This window comes from Carassius auratus, chromosome 36 (assembly GCF_003368295.1).
Source record: "Carassius auratus strain Wakin chromosome 36, ASM336829v1, whole genome shotgun sequence".
Classification (NCBI taxonomy): Eukaryota; Metazoa; Chordata; class Actinopteri; order Cypriniformes; family Cyprinidae; genus Carassius; species Carassius auratus.
The window spans coordinates 6,989,861-7,009,056 of record NC_039278.1 but is presented as its reverse complement, the minus strand read 5'-3'; the positions used below and the strand labels follow the sequence as shown (position 1 = coordinate 7,009,056).

The 19,196-nt window shown below is 36.3% G+C and overlaps 1 protein-coding gene across 1 annotated transcript in view; it reads left to right on the top strand.

Moving 5' to 3' along the window:
* LOC113055095 (kinesin-like protein KIF21B) overlaps positions 1–19,196 on the top strand; it is a 73,348-nt gene that overhangs the window by 36,103 nt on the left and 18,049 nt on the right. Inside the window, 20 exon segments of the mRNA XM_026221070.1 lie at positions 20–135; positions 2,185–2,380; positions 4,631–4,820; positions 5,854–5,917; positions 6,005–6,217; positions 7,373–7,514; positions 8,128–8,281; positions 8,370–8,558; positions 8,818–9,017; positions 10,026–10,133; positions 10,218–10,519; positions 12,399–12,549; positions 12,738–12,941; positions 13,039–13,140; positions 13,948–14,113; positions 14,363–14,423; positions 14,511–14,559; positions 14,699–14,898; positions 15,036–15,110; positions 16,758–16,871. Of these exon segments, the coding sequence (XP_026076855.1) occupies positions 20–135; positions 2,185–2,380; positions 4,631–4,820; positions 5,854–5,917; positions 6,005–6,217; positions 7,373–7,514; positions 8,128–8,281; positions 8,370–8,558; positions 8,818–9,017; positions 10,026–10,133; positions 10,218–10,519; positions 12,399–12,549; positions 12,738–12,941; positions 13,039–13,140; positions 13,948–14,113; positions 14,363–14,423; positions 14,511–14,559; positions 14,699–14,898; positions 15,036–15,110; positions 16,758–16,871 (2,996 nt within the window).

Genomic DNA, 19,196 nt, shown 5'->3' with positions numbered 1-19,196 from the left:
GTGTGTGTGTGTTTGGCAGCTGGCCCTGGGTAATGTGATCAGTGCACTGGGAGATCAGAGTAAGAAGGCAGGCCATGTGCCCTACAGAGACTCCAAACTCACACGCCTGCTGCAGGACTCGCTGGGAGGAAACAGGTAACGTCTGATACACCCGGATACACACTTACACACCAGAAGGGTTGCATTCTTAACAAACACGGTGTCGTTTCATACTATGTAACTTCCTTATAATTACTGTAAATGAACCCTACTCCTAATTCCTGACATTTTTAACTACAAGAAAGATATTTTAAGTCCTTTTATGAAGCTATGAAGGTTTTAAGGTCGTACTGTTGATAGTTTTATTATTGTGGGAGATCTCCCTTTGACTTTTATTGTTTTCAGAAAAACTGTAATTTCTGTACTACACCTTTTACACGACACCTTTCACACCTGTTATTTGTTATTATATTTGATATTGTTCAGTTTAAGTAGATTTTATTCCCCGCAAAAACAGCAATACTTGACATGCACATAGACGTTATAAATTAAAATAATTATAAATACTGTAGACCAGTACTTCTAACCCCACTTCTTTTATTATGATACTTTTATTATGTTATGCTTATCACTTTTATTTACATATTAAAAAAAAAATTTTTATGTTTTGAAAAAATGATTTAATAATAATGTCATTAAATTACCATTAAAAAGCAACATTCAGGATTTACAAGCCAGGGGGCATGAATAATTGAGAATTAATAATTATGAAATAATATTTTACATATTTATTTAATAATAAAAAACAGTATTATTAATTTCTATTTTTAAATAATTAATCACAGAAAATTGACAGCAATTATTACTTCAGAATTTACTTACAAGTCATGGCATGATTAACTGAAATTAATACATTTTTATATAATTAATTTTAGATATTGATTTATTTTATAATTACAAGCAATTTGTATTTTAACATACAAATACTTCCAAATTTATTACATACAAGTTCAGCGGGCAACCTTTTTTGTTGTATGGACCTGAACGAATTGCATGGAACAGTTTTTCTTAATTTAGTTAAGTTGACTGAACTAGTAATTATTATTATTATTTATTTATTTTATTTTTTTGAGTGCACACAATCGCTGCTCTCCACAAAATACAACAAAGCACCAATGAAAAAAATATATGATAAAAAAAAATATATATATATATATATATATTTACATTTGTTTTTACTACCTCTATTGCTGCTACGTAAATACCCTGTATAACCTCTTTGCACATTCTGCTCTTGTACATTCCTACTCATCATAATATTTATTAAGTTTACAGTATACTGTCCAGCACATTTTATTTTATCCTTTTTTTTTTTTTTTTTTACTTTTCGCATACTATATTTATATATAATTTTATTGTGTTTGTATTCTTTAATAATTGCACTTTCCATGGAGCGGACCTGACTTACATTTCACTGCTGGTCATATGCTCTCCATATAACCATGTATGTGATATCTTGAATATATATATATATATATATATATATATATATATATATATATATATATATATATATATATATATATATATATATATATATTAGTTTTGTATTTTATTTTAATTTATAAAAATGTATTTAATGCATTTTATTTTTATGTATTTTATTTTATTTCTATAAAACTTTAAATCTTAAAGCTGTATTTATTTATTTTTTATTATTTAAGGCGTTCTAGATAAAGTGTGTGATACTTTATCTAGAAAGCTTAGTTCTATCATTGTAGAGTCAGTTTCATAAATAAACACTTTGTTTAGAAGTCTCAGATTGTCCTTGCAAGTTCACACACTTAAAACTTAGCAGACTTCTGTGTGTACAGTGCGTTCATTGTGCCTTGAAGGTTAATGCATGCTAACAGTGCACTGCTTCAGTGTGTGTGGAGGCACAGCCCATATATTCTTATGATGTGGGTTCAGAGGGGGAGTTGATTGAATTAAACATGAGGGACTGCAGACAGAGGAACTCCTTAAAGACATTCAGTCCCAGCCGCATCCCAAAAATATGTGGGCAGTGTGTGCAGTCCATGAAAGCGTGTTTGCATTTATCTTGTGTTTTATCTTTTTTGTTGTGTGTGTATGTTTCTTGAAGATCTCATAGACCCTTATGAATTCCTTTCCTCTTGCTTTCTCATCTGCTGTGTATCTGTCTAGTCGGACCGTGATGATCGCCTGCGTGAGTCCCTCTGACCGTGACTTCATGGAGACCCTGAACACACTCAAGTACGCCAATCGGGCTCGCAACATCAAGAACAAAGTGATCATGAACCAGGACAAAACCAGCCAGCAGATCAGCGCCTTACGAGCAGAGATCGCACGTCTGCAGATGGAGATCATGGAGTACAAAGCGGTAAGGAGAAGGACCTAGAGGGATTCTGGGAAGAGTCTCAAGCAAGCATCTTTCCCACCAACGAAAGCCCACAATTGGACAATTCACCCCAAAATGAAGTCTATGTCATCATATCATACAATTTTCTTCTGTGGAAAAAAGAGACGTTTTGTAGAATATTCTGTATGTTTATTTCAAAACAATGAGAGTGAATGGGGACTGGAGCTCTGAGCTCCTAATATCGCTTAAAAAAAGCACACAAACATATTTAATACTATTGTGCACTATAGTCCAAATGTTCTGAAGCCATACAATACATTTTGATGAGGAACAGACCAAAAAAGTCATTATTATCTAAAAATCTCCTCCAACACAATCTCTTGACTAGATTGTAGAATATAAATTTAAATAGAATATGAATATATTTGTAAGAATTTGTACTTTAGGTGGAGATGTTTTATCTACAAATGGTACGAATTCAAGGGATCCTAATAGACGCCTGATTTGAAGGTTGGGGTGTATTAGTACAATATTTGTCGTACACTTTTGTACAATCTACTCACAAACCTTTTGAGGGTTGGGATCACCTTTGTGGTGACTTTTTATCTATATAGGATCAACCTCATATGATCCTTCACAAAGATGTACGATTTGTATGTAAAACGTCATCATGAATCGTTTGCGAATTAGTAAATGGTTACTAATATTAGTGCTAATATAAATTACCCTAGTATTCTGCTGTGGTATTGAGAATTGTGTAATTTCTCTAATTCTTTCTAAAATGTATACAGATGTATACTGAAAATATATATTTGATCTCGCCATCTTTAAATAAATCACTCATAATGAAGTTTTGGTCATGTGGCGCACTCAAAATTGCGTTAAATAATCGTGATTACAATATCGACTAAAATAATCGTGATTATTATTTTTGCCATATTTGAGGGGCCCTAATCTGCTCACACACCTTCTGAGGGTTACCTTCAGGGGGCGGACAATTCATAGTGACGTTTTAGCTACAATTCATACAGATTCATAGGATCATACTCAAATACGTACAGTTTACGCGGTAGGTAAAACGTCACCCTCTATATTGTATGGTTTTGTACGATCAAGTCGCACTCCTCTTGAAGGATGGGGTCGGGTCGGACCTCCGTGGTGACTTTTTACCCACAAATCGTACAAATTAATTTGATCAAAGTCGAAGATGCATTTTTAGCATGATGCAATTATGGCATAAAACATCATCATAAATTGCACATTCAATTCAAAATATACAAATATTCTTATATTGGGACCATCATATGGGCTTGGGATGATGACAGACTTTTCATTTTTGGGATCAGTTTGAGCTTACACTGAAGCAACAAACTGCTAAAAACTTCATCTAATATTTAACCAAATAGAGGACTTCTTTCATTCCTACACTTGTTCTTTCTCTTCTTTCCTTCAATGCCACCCAGTTGTCTCAGCTGTTGATGTAATAAGTCCAGAGGATGAGAAAGTCTTTGTGGTGGGCTTCTGGGGTTTGATAACAGGGTTCAGCTCTTGGGATCTCATCGAAGCTAATGAAGCGTAGCTGTAGCTTAGCGCCTCTGCCTGACCTGGATGATAAACGGCCGCGCAAAGAAGTTAGCGATTAACCATGATGGCTTTTAGAGAGTCGAGCCGTCCTGACGGAGAGAGCGAGCATTGAAGGATTGGGGGATTGCTGCTTGGGTTGGATGGGGTCAGTGCCTAGTTATCCGTTTCTAACACCCTGTATCCGAAATCACCCCCCATACCCTTAAATGGGGCACTATTTGAGAAGACAGATATTTTTAGTGGTGTCCAAAACCTGAGTGGACATTATCGAGCGCATTCATTCAATCCCACACTGCACAGTAATAACAATGCTAGAGAATGGCTCAAAGGCTAAAAAATACCCATAATGCACTGTGAGAGTCGCGCACCGAATGAATTGCCGCATCTCGCCCAAAAATGGCGCCCACGACTGGATCATCCTTCCCTAAATTTTTTAATTTCCATGACAGAGTTTAAGATAAATCCTTTCATCTTACTGGAGCAGCCAGTTTGCCAGCTTCGAATAATTATTAAACAAAAGCATGCAAAAGCTGCAGTTCTTCCGGTGCACCCAGTGATTATGAATTCACTCACTTGTTTCCACTCACACTTTCAAGTGAACTGTATTAGTGGCCTAATGTAGGGAATAGTGAATGAGGGTTTTGTTGGTGATTTTGGATTCAGCCACAGTCTTTGGGTTTGTTTCAGGGGAAACGAGTGGCCTGTGAAGAGGGATCCGACGGTTTTAGTGATCTGTTTCAGGAGAACTCGATGCTCCTAAAAGAGAACGACACTCTCCGTATGCGGGTCAAAGCCATGCAGGAAACCATCGACCACCTCAACACTCGAGTCACCCAGCTGCTCACCAACGGAGTCAGCCTGCTGCTCACCAAGACTGGTGAGAGACCTCTCGTGGATGGAGAGGGGACTACCATTCAATTATGTGTAGATAGTAGGACTGTGTGATATTATAATGTAACATGAATATTTAAATACTTTAATGTAGTTTTATTATTTGACCAGTAAGTTTTCCCAAGGCTGTGCCAGTAGTGCAGTATTGTGTCTCAGCAGTGTCTCTGATTTAAGATGCACAGGAATCATGCATTTCTATGCAACACTTAACAGCAAAACAATTCTGTGTAATTTAAATAAGCAGTAGATAAGACAAGTCCTGCCTAAAGTTAATAGCTTATTTAGTGGGATATTAGATAGTTATTCAACTCTGTGCTAGCTATATTAAATTGCATTGAATGTCTCATTTATTTTCAGATGAATCTTGCAATCTTATATATATCGGTATACATGTATTTATAATATATATATATATATATATATATATATATATATATATATATATATATATATATATATATATATCAGCAACTTTTAAAGTTTAATCGCCACATTATGACTTATCGCAGTTTTTGTCTTTCCCTCCCTAAATTTAAGACCCCTTAAAATCATAATTAAGACTTTGTTGTACCATTAAGACTTTATGGCCTTACTTCTGATACAACTACATTTAAGATATCTTACACTTTTTAAGCCTGCATTAATTGTGCGTTCAGAAAATTATTGCTGTTAAAATGAATTAGCATTAATGTGTTAACACGTTAATTTTGACAGCCCTGAAAAAAAAAAAAAAAAAAATTATATATATATATATATATATATCCATTATTGTATTATTCCTTGGGATTGTAATGTTTCTACTTCTCTTGGGAAATAGTTTTATTCTGTTAATACCCTTGAAAAGATTTTTCCAAAAATAATTTTTAGTTTCAGTTTTAAATTGTAATTACTCAAATATAGTTTCCATCATGAAAAATAGTCAAGGAAGCTGGCATGGTGTTAAAAAACGAACTAACAAACAAACATGAATACTTCTTGTGATTTCATAATGCTGAATAAATCTGTCTCTCTTTGAACAGGTGAAACGAACGAGGAGATTGGCAATCTAATCCAGAACTACATTCGAGAGATTGAGGAGCTGAGGTAACATCATGACACATTGGGATGTGAGTTTCTCATCGGAGCAATAGAGACGAGTGAGTGATGTGTCTGCTGTTCTCCGTCTCTCAGGTCTAAGCTGCTGGAGAGCGAGGCCATGAACGAGTCTCTGAGGCGCAGTTTGTCCCGCCTCTCCGCCCGCTCTCCACACCCCTCCACACCAGCACTCCCTCTCGGCTCCTCCCCCTCCGTCTCCATGGATGCAGAGATGACCGATGTGATTTGTCAAGCCAAATTAGATGTGGAGAGGCTGAAGAAGAAAGAGAGAAATCAGAGGAGGAAGAGGTGAGGTCTCAAGAGCAGGTTTTTTTTTTTTGTGTATTTATTTATTTTATTATTTTATTCATTATTTTTATATATTATATTATATTATATTATTTATTTATTTATTTATTTATTTACTTTATTCTTTTATGAATTAATTCATTTTTCTATTATGTTTTGTTTTTTATATTGGGTTATTGGACTATTTTATATTTATTATTTAGTTATTTTTTTCTTTTAATGCATTATTTATTCTTTCGTATGATTTATTTGTAGTTTTATTCTTTTATATTTTTATTTTATTGTTGCATTCTCTTTCCCCCATTTATTTATTCTGCTAAAATATTCTTGAAAAGGGATAAAAAGTGTCATTTTATTTTTATGATGAGAGAAATTCTACCTAAATAAATCCACATGCTTCATGGAAGATGGGTACAAAAAAATCTTGATTGATTTTTACTCATGAAAATGTATTTTTGAATGTTTTAAGGTCACAATTAAAATGACTGCAATGTCAGACTACAATATCCACAGCATGTAGGAATTAATCAATGCTATTAAATATGTAGTTAAGTAAGTGATTAAATCGGAGACCCTGCTCCTCCACGTCTCAGGTGGTCTCCTCTGATGTTAGCAGAGGTCTCGTTTCACTGATTGTGTATTTGGAAGACTTCAATATGCTTGTCCTCTCTTGTTTTATGGTACTGATCCAATAAGAGGCTGTAAAATGTGCCAGAATGAGATTTATCTCTGTCTGTGCCAGGATGTCCTGTCAGGACAGCACGCTGGCACAGATACAAGTATCTCTCAGTAAATCGTCCGGTGTAATGAATATGATACAGGAGCGTCCCGCTCTTCACATTGGCTCTAATGTGGCCGTAATGGGAGAGAGGCCATGGGTAATTTGTAAACCCAACATTATACTGGAAGTCTCAGCTGATCTGTAAAGGCTAAAAAAGCATAAGACCCAGGATAAATCTCACGAGTCCCCATGGTGCGATTAAATGACTATTAAATGACGTTTGCATCAGATATTGGTGGATCTGTGGCCTGGTCCATTATTTTTGTGTGTGTGCAAACTGCTGAATGTCCGATTGACTACATCAGTGCTGTATTTATGCATGTATCTGTCTGTAGGAAATGTAATAATAGTTCTCCTACTGTCTCGTGTTTTAGTCCCGAGAAAGAAAAAGGTCTGAAGAAGAGAGCCAAGCTTTTTCCTCAGGAAAATGGAGAAAAGAGCGAGAACGGACTGAGCAGGGAAAACGGAGAGAGACGAGAGAATGGAGATGGAGACTCTGATAATGAACCTGAAGAGGTGAGAGAGAAGAGTGCAATAACAACTGGTCTGCTGGTAACAAAGATTTGAGATGATTTAATAAAAAAAAAAAAAAAAAAAAAGTATTATGAGAATGAATTTTTTAAGTGAGGATAAATTAGAGTATAAAGATTAAATGATGTGGATAAAGCTGTATATTATATAAATCACACATTGCAGACAGTGGCTAATAAAAATAAAATTACAAAATGACAAGAAAGAATCAAGTCTAAATTTTTAAGTCTTAAAATTGCAGCATTGCAGCAAAAAATGCAATTGCAATGACGTTTTGCTTGCAATTTTTTATGAATATAAAAACAAGAATACCATTATTTGGAGGAAAAGTTTAGTTTAAAGAAAACGTTATAGCAGGAAAAATGTCATGAAGTAGTATTTAATGAGAATGGTGCATAAATTAAGTTATGTGTTTGTGTTATAAGAATAAAATTATACAATTACAGAAATAAAGTCGTAATATAACACATAAAAACACTGATGGATGATGTTGCATAATTTTATATAATTATATATATATATATATATATATATATATATATATATATATATATATGTATGAAAGAAGGTTTTAAGGTTTGATCTTCACCCTGTGTAGGATGGCATGTATCCTCTTCAGGAGGACGGACACGGGGAGATCGGCTGTGATGAGGAGGAGGAGGAGGAGGAGGAAGAGGAGACCAGAGAGGAGGAAGAGGAGTTTGACAGCGACGAGAGCCTGGTGGATTCTGACTCTGACTCGGATGAGAAAGGTGCAATCTGAGACGCTTTCATTACAAACGTCCACTCAGCCTCTTTCATTCCCTCTGACCCTTTAACCCGTGGCTCGTCATCTCTCAGTCAGCTTACAGGCCGATCTAGCGGACCTGACGTGTGAGATCGAGATCAAGCAGAGACTCATCGATGAGCTGGAGAACAGCCAGCGCCGGCTCCTGATGCTGAAGAGCCAGTATGAGGAGAAACTGATTCTGCTCCAGAACAAGATCCGAGACACGCAGCTGGAGAGAGACCGCGTGCTGCACAACCTCAGTGAGCGCCTGCCAGCGTCACCTCACCACTCTCATTCTTTCTGATGTGTTTCTGCTCTTTTTCCAAGGCAAAAGGCCTGGAAGTCTATAAATTGGTGTATGAATGGGTTTTTTCACCTTTAAATGAAAATCGGGTCATCGTTTACGGGAGTGTAATGAACCTGAATGAATTTCTTTTGGGTTTGGAAAGACATGAGGACATTCTTTTGATGGCATTTCAATAATAAATAATTCTTCCATCATTTTCTGTGTGGTTTTAGTGTCCATGGAGAACTACACCGAGGAGAAAGCCAGTAAGATCAAATCGGAGTACGAGAAGCGTCTGAAGGAGATGAACCGAGACCTGCTGAAGCTGCAGGCCGCTCAGAAGGAGCACGCGCGTCTGCTGAAGAACCAGAGCCGATACGAGAGAGAGCTCAAGAAACTGCAGTCTGAGGTGGCCGAGATGAAGAAAGCCAAGGTGAGAGCTGGAGCTCGATCTCTACAGTGCCCCCTTGAGGCCATGAAGAGACATCAGCTGTAGAAATAATTGACCGTCTTAAAAACCTTTTATTTTAAAAGGGTGATTAAAGTACCAATTTTCCCATGAGTGTGGAATTTATTTATTTATTGATGAAACTAGCTTATACCTCAGGAATAGACTGTGCCCCAGTTTGAATAAAAGAGTGTATTCTGGTTGTGTGGAAGGTGCTTGCTTTTGAGTGTGTTTTATCAGATTTATCAGTACTAGAAGAGTGGCAAGGCACACACACACACACAGACACAGACACACACACACACACACTCACAGACTAATGTTAAAATGATTGGGGCAGGGTTATTATAGCCAAGTAAAACTAAGAGTAAAAGTAAAATAGAAATAATAATAAATAAATAAACAAAATCAATCAATCAATTTAAATATAAATTCTATAAACCTTAATTATATATATATATATATATATATATATATATATATATATTTAAACTAGTTGCAATATTTCTTATTTTAATTTAGTTTAACTTGATATAAAAATAGCTAAAATTAAAAATGTCATATATAAAAATGTTATATATAAAAATGTTATATATATATATATATATATATATATATATAATTAAGGTTTATAGAATTTATATTTAAATTGATTGATTGATTTTGTTTATTTATTTATTATTATTTCTATTTTACTTTTACTTTTTTATATATATATATATATATATATATATATATATATATATATATATATATATACTAAAACTACTAAAATTACAAAAACACAATACAAAAACTTTAAAATAAATTTTGAATGGAAAATCGAAAATGTAATTGCGGATTCAAAATATATATATAAAAAAAATTGTCTCAATGAGACCAAAATAACTCTGGTTTGGGGGTCAATGTTTTTTTTATTATTACTATATTTTTTTTTTACTGACACTGCATCTAGTTGTTTCTCACAGTGTCTGTTGGTCATCCCATCTCTAGGTGGCGCTAATGAAGCAGATGAAGGAGGAGCAGCAGAAGAGGAGGATAATCGACGCCAAGAGGAACAGAGAAATCGCACAACTGAAGAAAGAGCAGCGACGACAAGAGGTTTGACTGATGAACAGTTCAGAATGAGTCCTCCAGTTGTGTATCATGGAGTATAAAGTATTATTTACTCACGCTCTCTGTTAGTATCAGATCCGATCTCTGGAGACTCAGAAGCACCGGCAGGAGATCGTGCTGCGGAGGAAGACACAGGAAGTGACAGCGCTGAGGCGGCTGGCCAAGCCCATGTCGGAGCGTGTGGCCGGACGTGTGGCCCGCAGACTCACCACTTTGGACTCCTTAGCAGAGCTGTCCACCGCGACCACAACAACCTCCTCCGAACACGAATCCACTCGCTCGGTGTCCAGCATCATACGCCAGTGGAATACCAAACTGAATGGATACCTGGGAGAGAACGAGAGCCAGGGGACACGAGCAAACCTGGCCAGGTCAGATTATTAGATACAGCAGTCAATCAACTCGATCAATGCTTTCGAAGGAAACGATAATATTGGGAAATACAAACCTGATTCCAGAAAAGTTGGGACACTGTAAAAAGTGTGAATAAAAACAGAATGCAATGATGTGGAAGTTTCAAATTTCAATATTTTATTCAGAATACAACATAGATGACATATCAAATGTTTAAACTGAGAAAATGTATCATTTTAAGGGAAACATAAGTTGATTTAAAATTGCATGGCATCGACACATCTAAAAAAAAGTTGGGACAAGGCCATGTTTACCACTGTGTGACATCCCCTCTTCTTTTTATAACAGTCTGCAAACGTCTGGGGACTGAGGAGACTAGTTGCTCAAGTTTAGGAATATGAATGTTGTCCCATTCTTGTCCCAATACAGACTTCTAGTTGCTCAACTGTCTTGTGTCTTCTTTGTTGCATCTTCCTCTTTATGATGTGCCAAATGTTTTCTATGGGTGAAAGATCTGGACTGCAGGCTGGCCATTTCAGTACCAGAATCCTTCTTCTACGCAGCCATGATGTTGTAATTGATGCAGTATGTGGTCTGGCATTGTCATGTTGGGAAATGCAAGGTCTTCCCTGAAAGATACGTCTGGATGGGAGCATATGTTGTTCTAGAACTTGGATTTACCTTTCAGCATTGATGGTGCCTTTCCAGATGTCTAAGCTGCCCATGCCACTCGCACTCATGTGGGTTGTCCTTGTCCTCTTTAGTCCGGACCAGTTTTCCAAAAATATCTTCAAATTTTTATTCGTCAGAGCACAGAACAGTTTTCCACTTTGCCACAGTCCATTTTAAATTATCCTTGGCCCAGAGAAAACGCCTGCGATCTGGATCATGTTTAGATATGGCTTCTTTTTTACCTATAGAGTTTTAGCAGGCAACAGTGAATGGCACGGTGGATTGTGTTCACAGACAATGTTTTCTGGAAGTATTCCTGAGCTCATGTTGTGATTTCCATTACAGTATCATTCCTGTATGTGATGCAGTGCCGTCTAAGGGCCTGAAGATCACGGGCATGGTTTGGTATGGTTTTCCGGCTTTGACCCTTACACACAGAGATTGTTCCAGATTCTCTGAATCTTTGGATGATATTATGCACTGTAGATAATGATAAATTCAAACTCTTTGCCTTTCTGATATTGCTGCAATATTTTTCACCGCAGCATTGGGGGAATTGGTGATCCTCTGCCCATCTTGACTTCTGAGACACAGTGATACCCAATCATGTTCCCAATTGACCTAATAAGTTGCAAATTGGTCCTCCAGCTGTTTCTTATATGTACATTTAACTTTTCCGGCCTCTTATTGCCACCTGTCTCAACTTTTTTGGAAGGTGTAGCTCTCATGAAATCCAAAATGAGCCGATATTTGGCACGACATTTAAAAATGTCTCACTTTCAACATTTGATATGTTATCTATATTCTATTGTTAATAAAATATAAGTTTATGAAATTTGTAAATTATGCCATTCCTTTATTACTCACAATTTGTACAGTGTCCCATCTTTTTTGGAATTGGGTTCGTATAATTACAGTTTAAAATAACTGTTTTAAAATGTAATTTATTCCTGTGATGCAAAGACAAATTTTCAGCAGCATTACTCCAGTTTTCAGTGTCACATGATCCTTAAGAAATCATCCTAATATGCTGATTTTGCTCAAGAAAATGTCATTATTATTATTATTATTATTATTATTATTATTATCAGTGAATGTTTTTGGATTCTTTTTCTTTGATCTTAAATTATTTGAATATAAAGTTCTGAAGAACATTTATTTAAAAATAGAAATCTTTTGTAACACAAATGTCTTCACTGTATCCGTATATATCTGTATTTGTAGCAGAAAAACGTTCCAGGGAAAGAGTACTAGCACAAGTTTTTCAAAGACAGCCCGTCAGAAGTGGCAGTCTCTGGAGAGGAGGATTGTGGATATTGTGATGCAGAGAATGACCATCACTAATGTGGAAGCTGATATGGATCGCCTCATTAAGGTGATTTGAGCATTTCTTTTTCTTGTATTCTACATATTACAGTGCATTAGTGGTCTTCCTGAAACCCTGTGCAGTTTTGCTGCGTAGGTTTTGTAATTGAATGTTTTGTGTGTTTAACAATGGAACAGTTCAGCGATAATGAAAGATCATAAACTCGATCAAATAATGCATCTCAATGACACTTCCAGAAACGTGAGGAGCTGTCCGTGCAGCAGGAGGCGCTGTTGCGCAAGAGAGAGAAGTTACTGAACGAGGGCTTCAGAGAGGATGAGGAGGAGAGGCTCCTTCAGGAGATGAACGAGGAGATTGATGTGCTCAATGCCAACATCGATTACATCAGCGACAGTCTGTCAGACTGCCAGGCCACCATCGTACAGATCGAGGAGACCAAGGTACAGTGACCGCTCTCTCACTGCATATGTAGATGAATGCATGCCGTTTGCAAATCATAGGTCACCACTATTAACATAAGTGTTTTGTCTTCTTTAGGATGAGCTGGACTCAGTGGACACCTCAGTGGTCATCAGCTCCTGCTCGCTGGCCGAAGCTCGTGCTCTCCTGGACTACTTCCTCAAAGCCTCTATTGACAAGGCAAGTCCGGGCAGACAAATCCAACAAAATTGTTTTGTTGTTGTGATTTAGGGTCATGCAGAGTAAATAGGATTGTTTGAGGGTGAGTAGTTTAAAAGTGACAGTAAGTGCGTTTCCATTACTCTTCAAGTTGCACAAATTGAAATATCTAATTGAAAATACGTCTAATGGAAAATCGTCAATTTAGCAAAAATGCCCATATATCGCAAAAAAAAAATTTACGCTCGCATGAGGTGCTTTTTCATGCAATTTTAGGAATAATTAGCAAAACTGCAATGCAAACGTTTTTTTGCATTACAGGTCACATGGCGCAAGTAAAAAAGTCATTGGTTAGTGGAAATGCTGTAATTTCGCAATACTTTATCGTAATTTATAAAAAAATCGCAAACGTTTTTCATAAGTTTGTAATGGAAACACGCCTAGTGAAGGTATTTATAATGTTACAAAATATTTAGATTTCAAATATATGCTGATCTTTATATTCATCAAAGAATCTTGAAAAGTTGTATCACGGTTTCCACATGAAGCTGTTTTCAACGTAGATAATAACAACAGCAAATGTTTCATAATAGAATGATTTCTGAAGGATCATGCTACACCGAGGACTCAAGTAAAGGCTGCTGGAAATTCAGTTTTTCAGTCACTGGGATGAATTATGATTTGAAATAGATTTAAAAAAGTTTTTTATATTGTAATGATATTTCTCAATATTACTGGGTTTTTTTCTATTTGTAATCAAATAAATCTAGATTGATCTTGGTGAGCAAAAAGAGACTTAATTAAAAAAATATTTGTGTATGTATATAGGGGTTGCAAGTTGCTCAAAAAGAGGCTCAAATTCGCCTGCTGGAGGGTCAGCTGCGACAGACGGATGTGATTGGCTCTTCCCAAAATCACATGATTCTTGATGCTCTAAGGGAAAAGGCGGAGTGTATCCCTGAGTTACAAGCTCTAATCCACAATGCCCAGCAAGGTGAATAATCACTTTATACTAATGTTTCAATGTATGTTTATAAATGTGTGTGTGTATTTTGTGTATATGTATGTATTTCTCTGCATATATAGTATGTATGTGTATATTTGTATGTGCAGCTGACACTGTAGTATTATAGAAAGGAGGTTTTTTTATTTCCTGTTTTACTGTATTCAAACAGTTCCAAATCCATTCTGTGCTTTTGCAATCATGGTATTAATTTGTCATTTTGTGTCATATGTTCCTCAGAGAATGGCTATGCAAGCACAGATGAGGATGTGTCTGAGTTCAGCCAGGCGTCAGAGGGCGGGTACGAATATATTTTTTACAGTACATTCACACATGATGATCATGAAATAATCTATCAAATCTTAAACCGCTCAACTCCCTGCTACAGTTTTCACCAAATGAAGTTGTCAGCGAGTCAAGATGACTTTAAGATGAAGGTAAACTCAAGCTTTGTGACTTAGATTTATTGTAAGACATTACTACTGTATGTTCTTTGGAAAGCAGCACTTCATGTCTGTTATAACCAGCAGGTGGCAGTGTAGTATTTAGAATTATTTACTGTGTTTCCTCTCAAAGGTTGAGCCTCGGCTCTCTGCACAAATGAAGGCGGTGTCAGCTGAGTATTTGGGCCCGATTCTGGACCTCACCTCCAAGAACATCACTAAGTCCCTGGCGTCTCTATCAGAGATCCACGAGAACGGCCTGGTCCTCAAAGAGCCCTACTCCAGAGAGCTGGTGTCTCGAACCATCAGCCTGCCTGTCAGAGGACACACTTTGTGAGTGGAGCTCATACTGGAATACATGTCATTCAGTTCTTAAGGGGCAAGGTGTAATCAGAATTTGGGATTCTGTCTGGATAAAGCAGTTATTCAGTTGTTTTGAATGTAACACAGTTTCTATGCTGATGTTTCAGTCCAAGGCTGTCCAGAGGATCTGACACGTCTCCCTTAACAATGAGGCAGTCATACGAACGAGGCCAGCCATATAGGTAACTTCATCACCAGAAATCTGACAATTAATGCTTTTAGATTGCAAGGTTAGATGCTAGGGGACATTTCAGAGCAACAGTTAATAAATAAAATTAAAACAGATTTTATTACCATTTCATTTTGCTTTCTAAAGACTGGATAGAAAAACTAATACTAAACACACTAACTCATTTTAATTTAATTGTTGGCACTCTTGGTAAATATGATCAAAAAAGGCTGTGAAATTAAATCTGCATTGTTAATCCTATTGATCTTTTGTTTTAAAAATTATACAAAAATCTATTCTTTCATTGAAGAATATACATTTAAAATGAGGGAAAATCTCATTATGAAATAAACGTTTTTCTCTAATACATGATTTGGCCAGCAAAAAAAACAAAAACAAAAAAACAAATCAATAACTATTATACTATTAATGAAAAAATGAAGTAATAAAAATACTAGTGTTGGGCATCGATTAATCATATTCAAAGTAGAAGTGTGTATACTGTGTATGTTTATTATATATATATATATATATATATATATATATATATATATAGATATATAACACACACACACAAATAGAGTATATATTTTGAAAATATTTACATGTATATATTTATATTCACATAATTTATATTGTATATAAATATATTTAATATATAAACATAATATACATGCAAATATACAAATATTCACAGTACACACACATACATTTTGTAAACAAATCTTCTATTTTGGATGCGATTAATCGATGACCTTCACGTTTACCGTATTTTTGCTATTAATTGATGACCTTCACGTTTACCGTATTTTTCGGACTATAAGTCGCACCTGAGTATAAGTCGCATCAGTCCAAAAATACGTCATGATGAGGAAAAAAAAATATATAAGTCGCACTGGACTATAAGTCACATTTATTTAGAACCAAGAACCAAGAGAAAACATTACCGTCTACAGCCGTGAGAGGGCGCTCTATGTCTTCAGTGTAGACTACAGGAGCAGTGAGCTGCATAGAGCGCCCTCTTGCGGCTGGAGACGGTAATGTTTTCTCTTGGTTCATTTCTCTCGTTTCATGTCAAATTAATTTTTATAAATAAGTCGCACCTGACTATAAGTCGCAGGACCAGCCAAACTATGAAAAAAATTGCGACTTATAGTCCGGAAAATACGGTATATATCTAAGAGCAAAGATATTCTTATTCCAGACATGTTTTATTTATTTCCTTAGACATTTAGTATAACCACAATGTAAAGGCCAATTATTTAAATTTTGTATTTAATAATTATTTAATTATTTAAAAACTAGTAATAGTATACATTTTCCTTTATAAATGAAAATGTACGAAGATGGTCCCTTGATAGATTTAGAGATTATTATTGTTATTATATATTTATATACAGTATGTGTCTATTTAGTTAATATAAATGTCTCCTTTTAAATTTTTTATGGTTGTAGTGCTTACTTATTCTGTTGTTGTTATTTTCATTGTACTTTTTAGTTTTGTTATTAAAGGTGAAGTGTGTACCAGCTTCACTATTGATATGTTCAGAAATATTACATTTCAGCATACTGTTATACTCTTTCCTTTAATCAGACATGTTGTTTTCTCTCTCTCTCTGTGTGTGTGTGTGTGTGTGTGTTTTTATTCTTTTAATGTCAGAAGTCCAGACGTAGGCTACACTCCTCCTTCTTCCCCTCCTCTCCGAACACGCAATGACCGTAACGTCTTTTCCCGCCTGACAAGCAACCAGAGTCAGGGCTCAGCGCTCGACAAGTGAGTGGCACACAAACACACAGCGACGGCATGAACTCTTTATAATCATCCGAGGCTGATTTCCCTGTAGGGTGTAACTCCTCGTCGTATCTGAGCATGGGATTTTACACCAGCCCACATGTTCTCCAGGATTTCCTTTTCCACCAAGCTAGTTTTTCCTCCTTTAGCTATAAGTGAATGGCTTTGCTCTCTGCCAGGTTACTTCGAGTGCTTCATTACAGTATTTTAATCCACTAGTTCGGTTCCTCAGCATTAACCCTGCGTGTGCCGCAGGCAGTATCGATCTCTAATTGCTCAATATAACTCAAAGCTGACAGCAGAAGCTACTATCAGTTCTTCGACTCCTGTGAATTCCCATTATAACACCACAAGTGCGCACATTAGGGTAGGATAACCAATTATTCCACCCTCTGAAGATGGGTTTTGTTTGCACATTTCTTCCATAATTGAATCAGCAGTGTCTGATATTGCCATAGAGATCTAAATTGGTCATTTGATGTGCCTGTCAGGGATTTATCGCATTATTTCTTCACCCCCTTGAATATTGCATTCTCTGTGTGTGGGGGGGGGGGTGGGGGTGGATGTAGGGCACGAATGGCAGCAGACTGGGGATTTATCTTAATGTAATTTCTACCAGGCCGCATCATACTGAAGTTTGTTTACAGCGTTTGGCTTGGTGTCCTGTTCGTAGTCATACAACCTCCTTTAGCACAGTAATTTTGTGTTCCGGGTTAAATCACCGTAATTAACGCCGTTTGCTAGGGCGAGCATGACTATTACTGTAGCTCATACTTAGAATTAGGGATTCGGACAAACCCCTGACGTATAGACTTGAAATGGGTGAAGAATCCTAAAATTATGTTATCCTGTTAACTGCCTGTTGCTCTTTTTGAGCATGGACCTGAAATATGGTATGGACCAGAATATCACAGGCTTTTTTTTGACTTGGTCTAGTAATTGCATAACCACATCCTAGCAAACACATCACAACACCCTAGTTACATGCATTGGCACACAAATTAAAGATAACATTTCTGTCTATAATATCCGTTGTATGGGAATTAACTTAATATCATGCAGTGCTAATAAAACTCTTTACCAATTCTTTTTGTATCGAACTAATGTATTCTGACGCACTTTTACATGAATAATCTCACCTATTAATGTGTGTGTCAGTCACAGTCAGTGCGCTCGTCTCAGTCTATAAGCTGAAGTGTGATCTTAATTATTTTAGCCCACGAGACACTTCTCCACTTGATTACTGACTGGTCCGTTAATGGGAGGGACTGACTTGATTGGATTGGAATCCTGACAGCCTTTAAGTTGTTGCTTCGGTTAGAATAGAATAACAAACCCGGACAGCAGACGCTAGACATTCATGCAATCCAGTATTAAAAGACCTTCATCAACATTCAAATCAGTGTTGGTGTCAGTGAACCAAAGTGTCCTGTCAATTGGTCACACACTCATTAATCTGTTTCTCAAATAAACATGTGTGCATGTGGTAAGTTTCTTTACGTCTGACTGATTCTGTATCTTAACGTTGCGATAATGCTTGACACTTCATTTAGATTTCAGCCAATCAGATGCGCTCTAAGGGACTGGTTCATATTGTTTTTCTTTTGGCTCTAAGAATCTGACTTCATTGACCAGCGGCTCACGTAGATATGCAATTGGAAGGTGTTTAGCAGGGTTGATGCTCATCGCTGGGGCCGGGATCTTGTCACATGAATTTGTTCCTGTTCAGAAAGAGGAAGCTCTTAAAATCATGTGGCCCATTATTCTGCAGTTGTACCCAGTCTGGCTCTGATAAACCGAGTCTGTTTAAAGCACGGACACCCCGTGAGATTTGGTAATATGAAGTTTGATGTGAAATTAGTGTTTCCATTTGAAACTGTCACATCTGTACAGTACATTTGTCTTAAAGGCATATATACTAGAAGTTTGGGCTCTGTAAGATTAAAAAAAAAAAAATAAAGTCTCTTATGCTCAACAAATATTACCAAGTAAAATGGTAATATTTGGAAATACAATATATACAATACAATATTTTTTATGAATTTTCAGCATCATTACTCTAGTATTCAGTGCCACATGATCCTTCAGAAATCATTGTTATATGAGACACTTATTATTGTGCTGCTTAAAATGTTTGTGAAAAATGTTTTTTTTTTGAGAGGAATAGAACTTTCAAAAGAACAGCATTTATTTGAAATATAAATCTTTTGTAACATTAAGGGGGGGGGGGGGTGAAATGCTTGTTTTCACTCAATATCCTGTTAATCTTGAGTGCCTATAGAGTAGTACTGCATCCTTCATAACTCC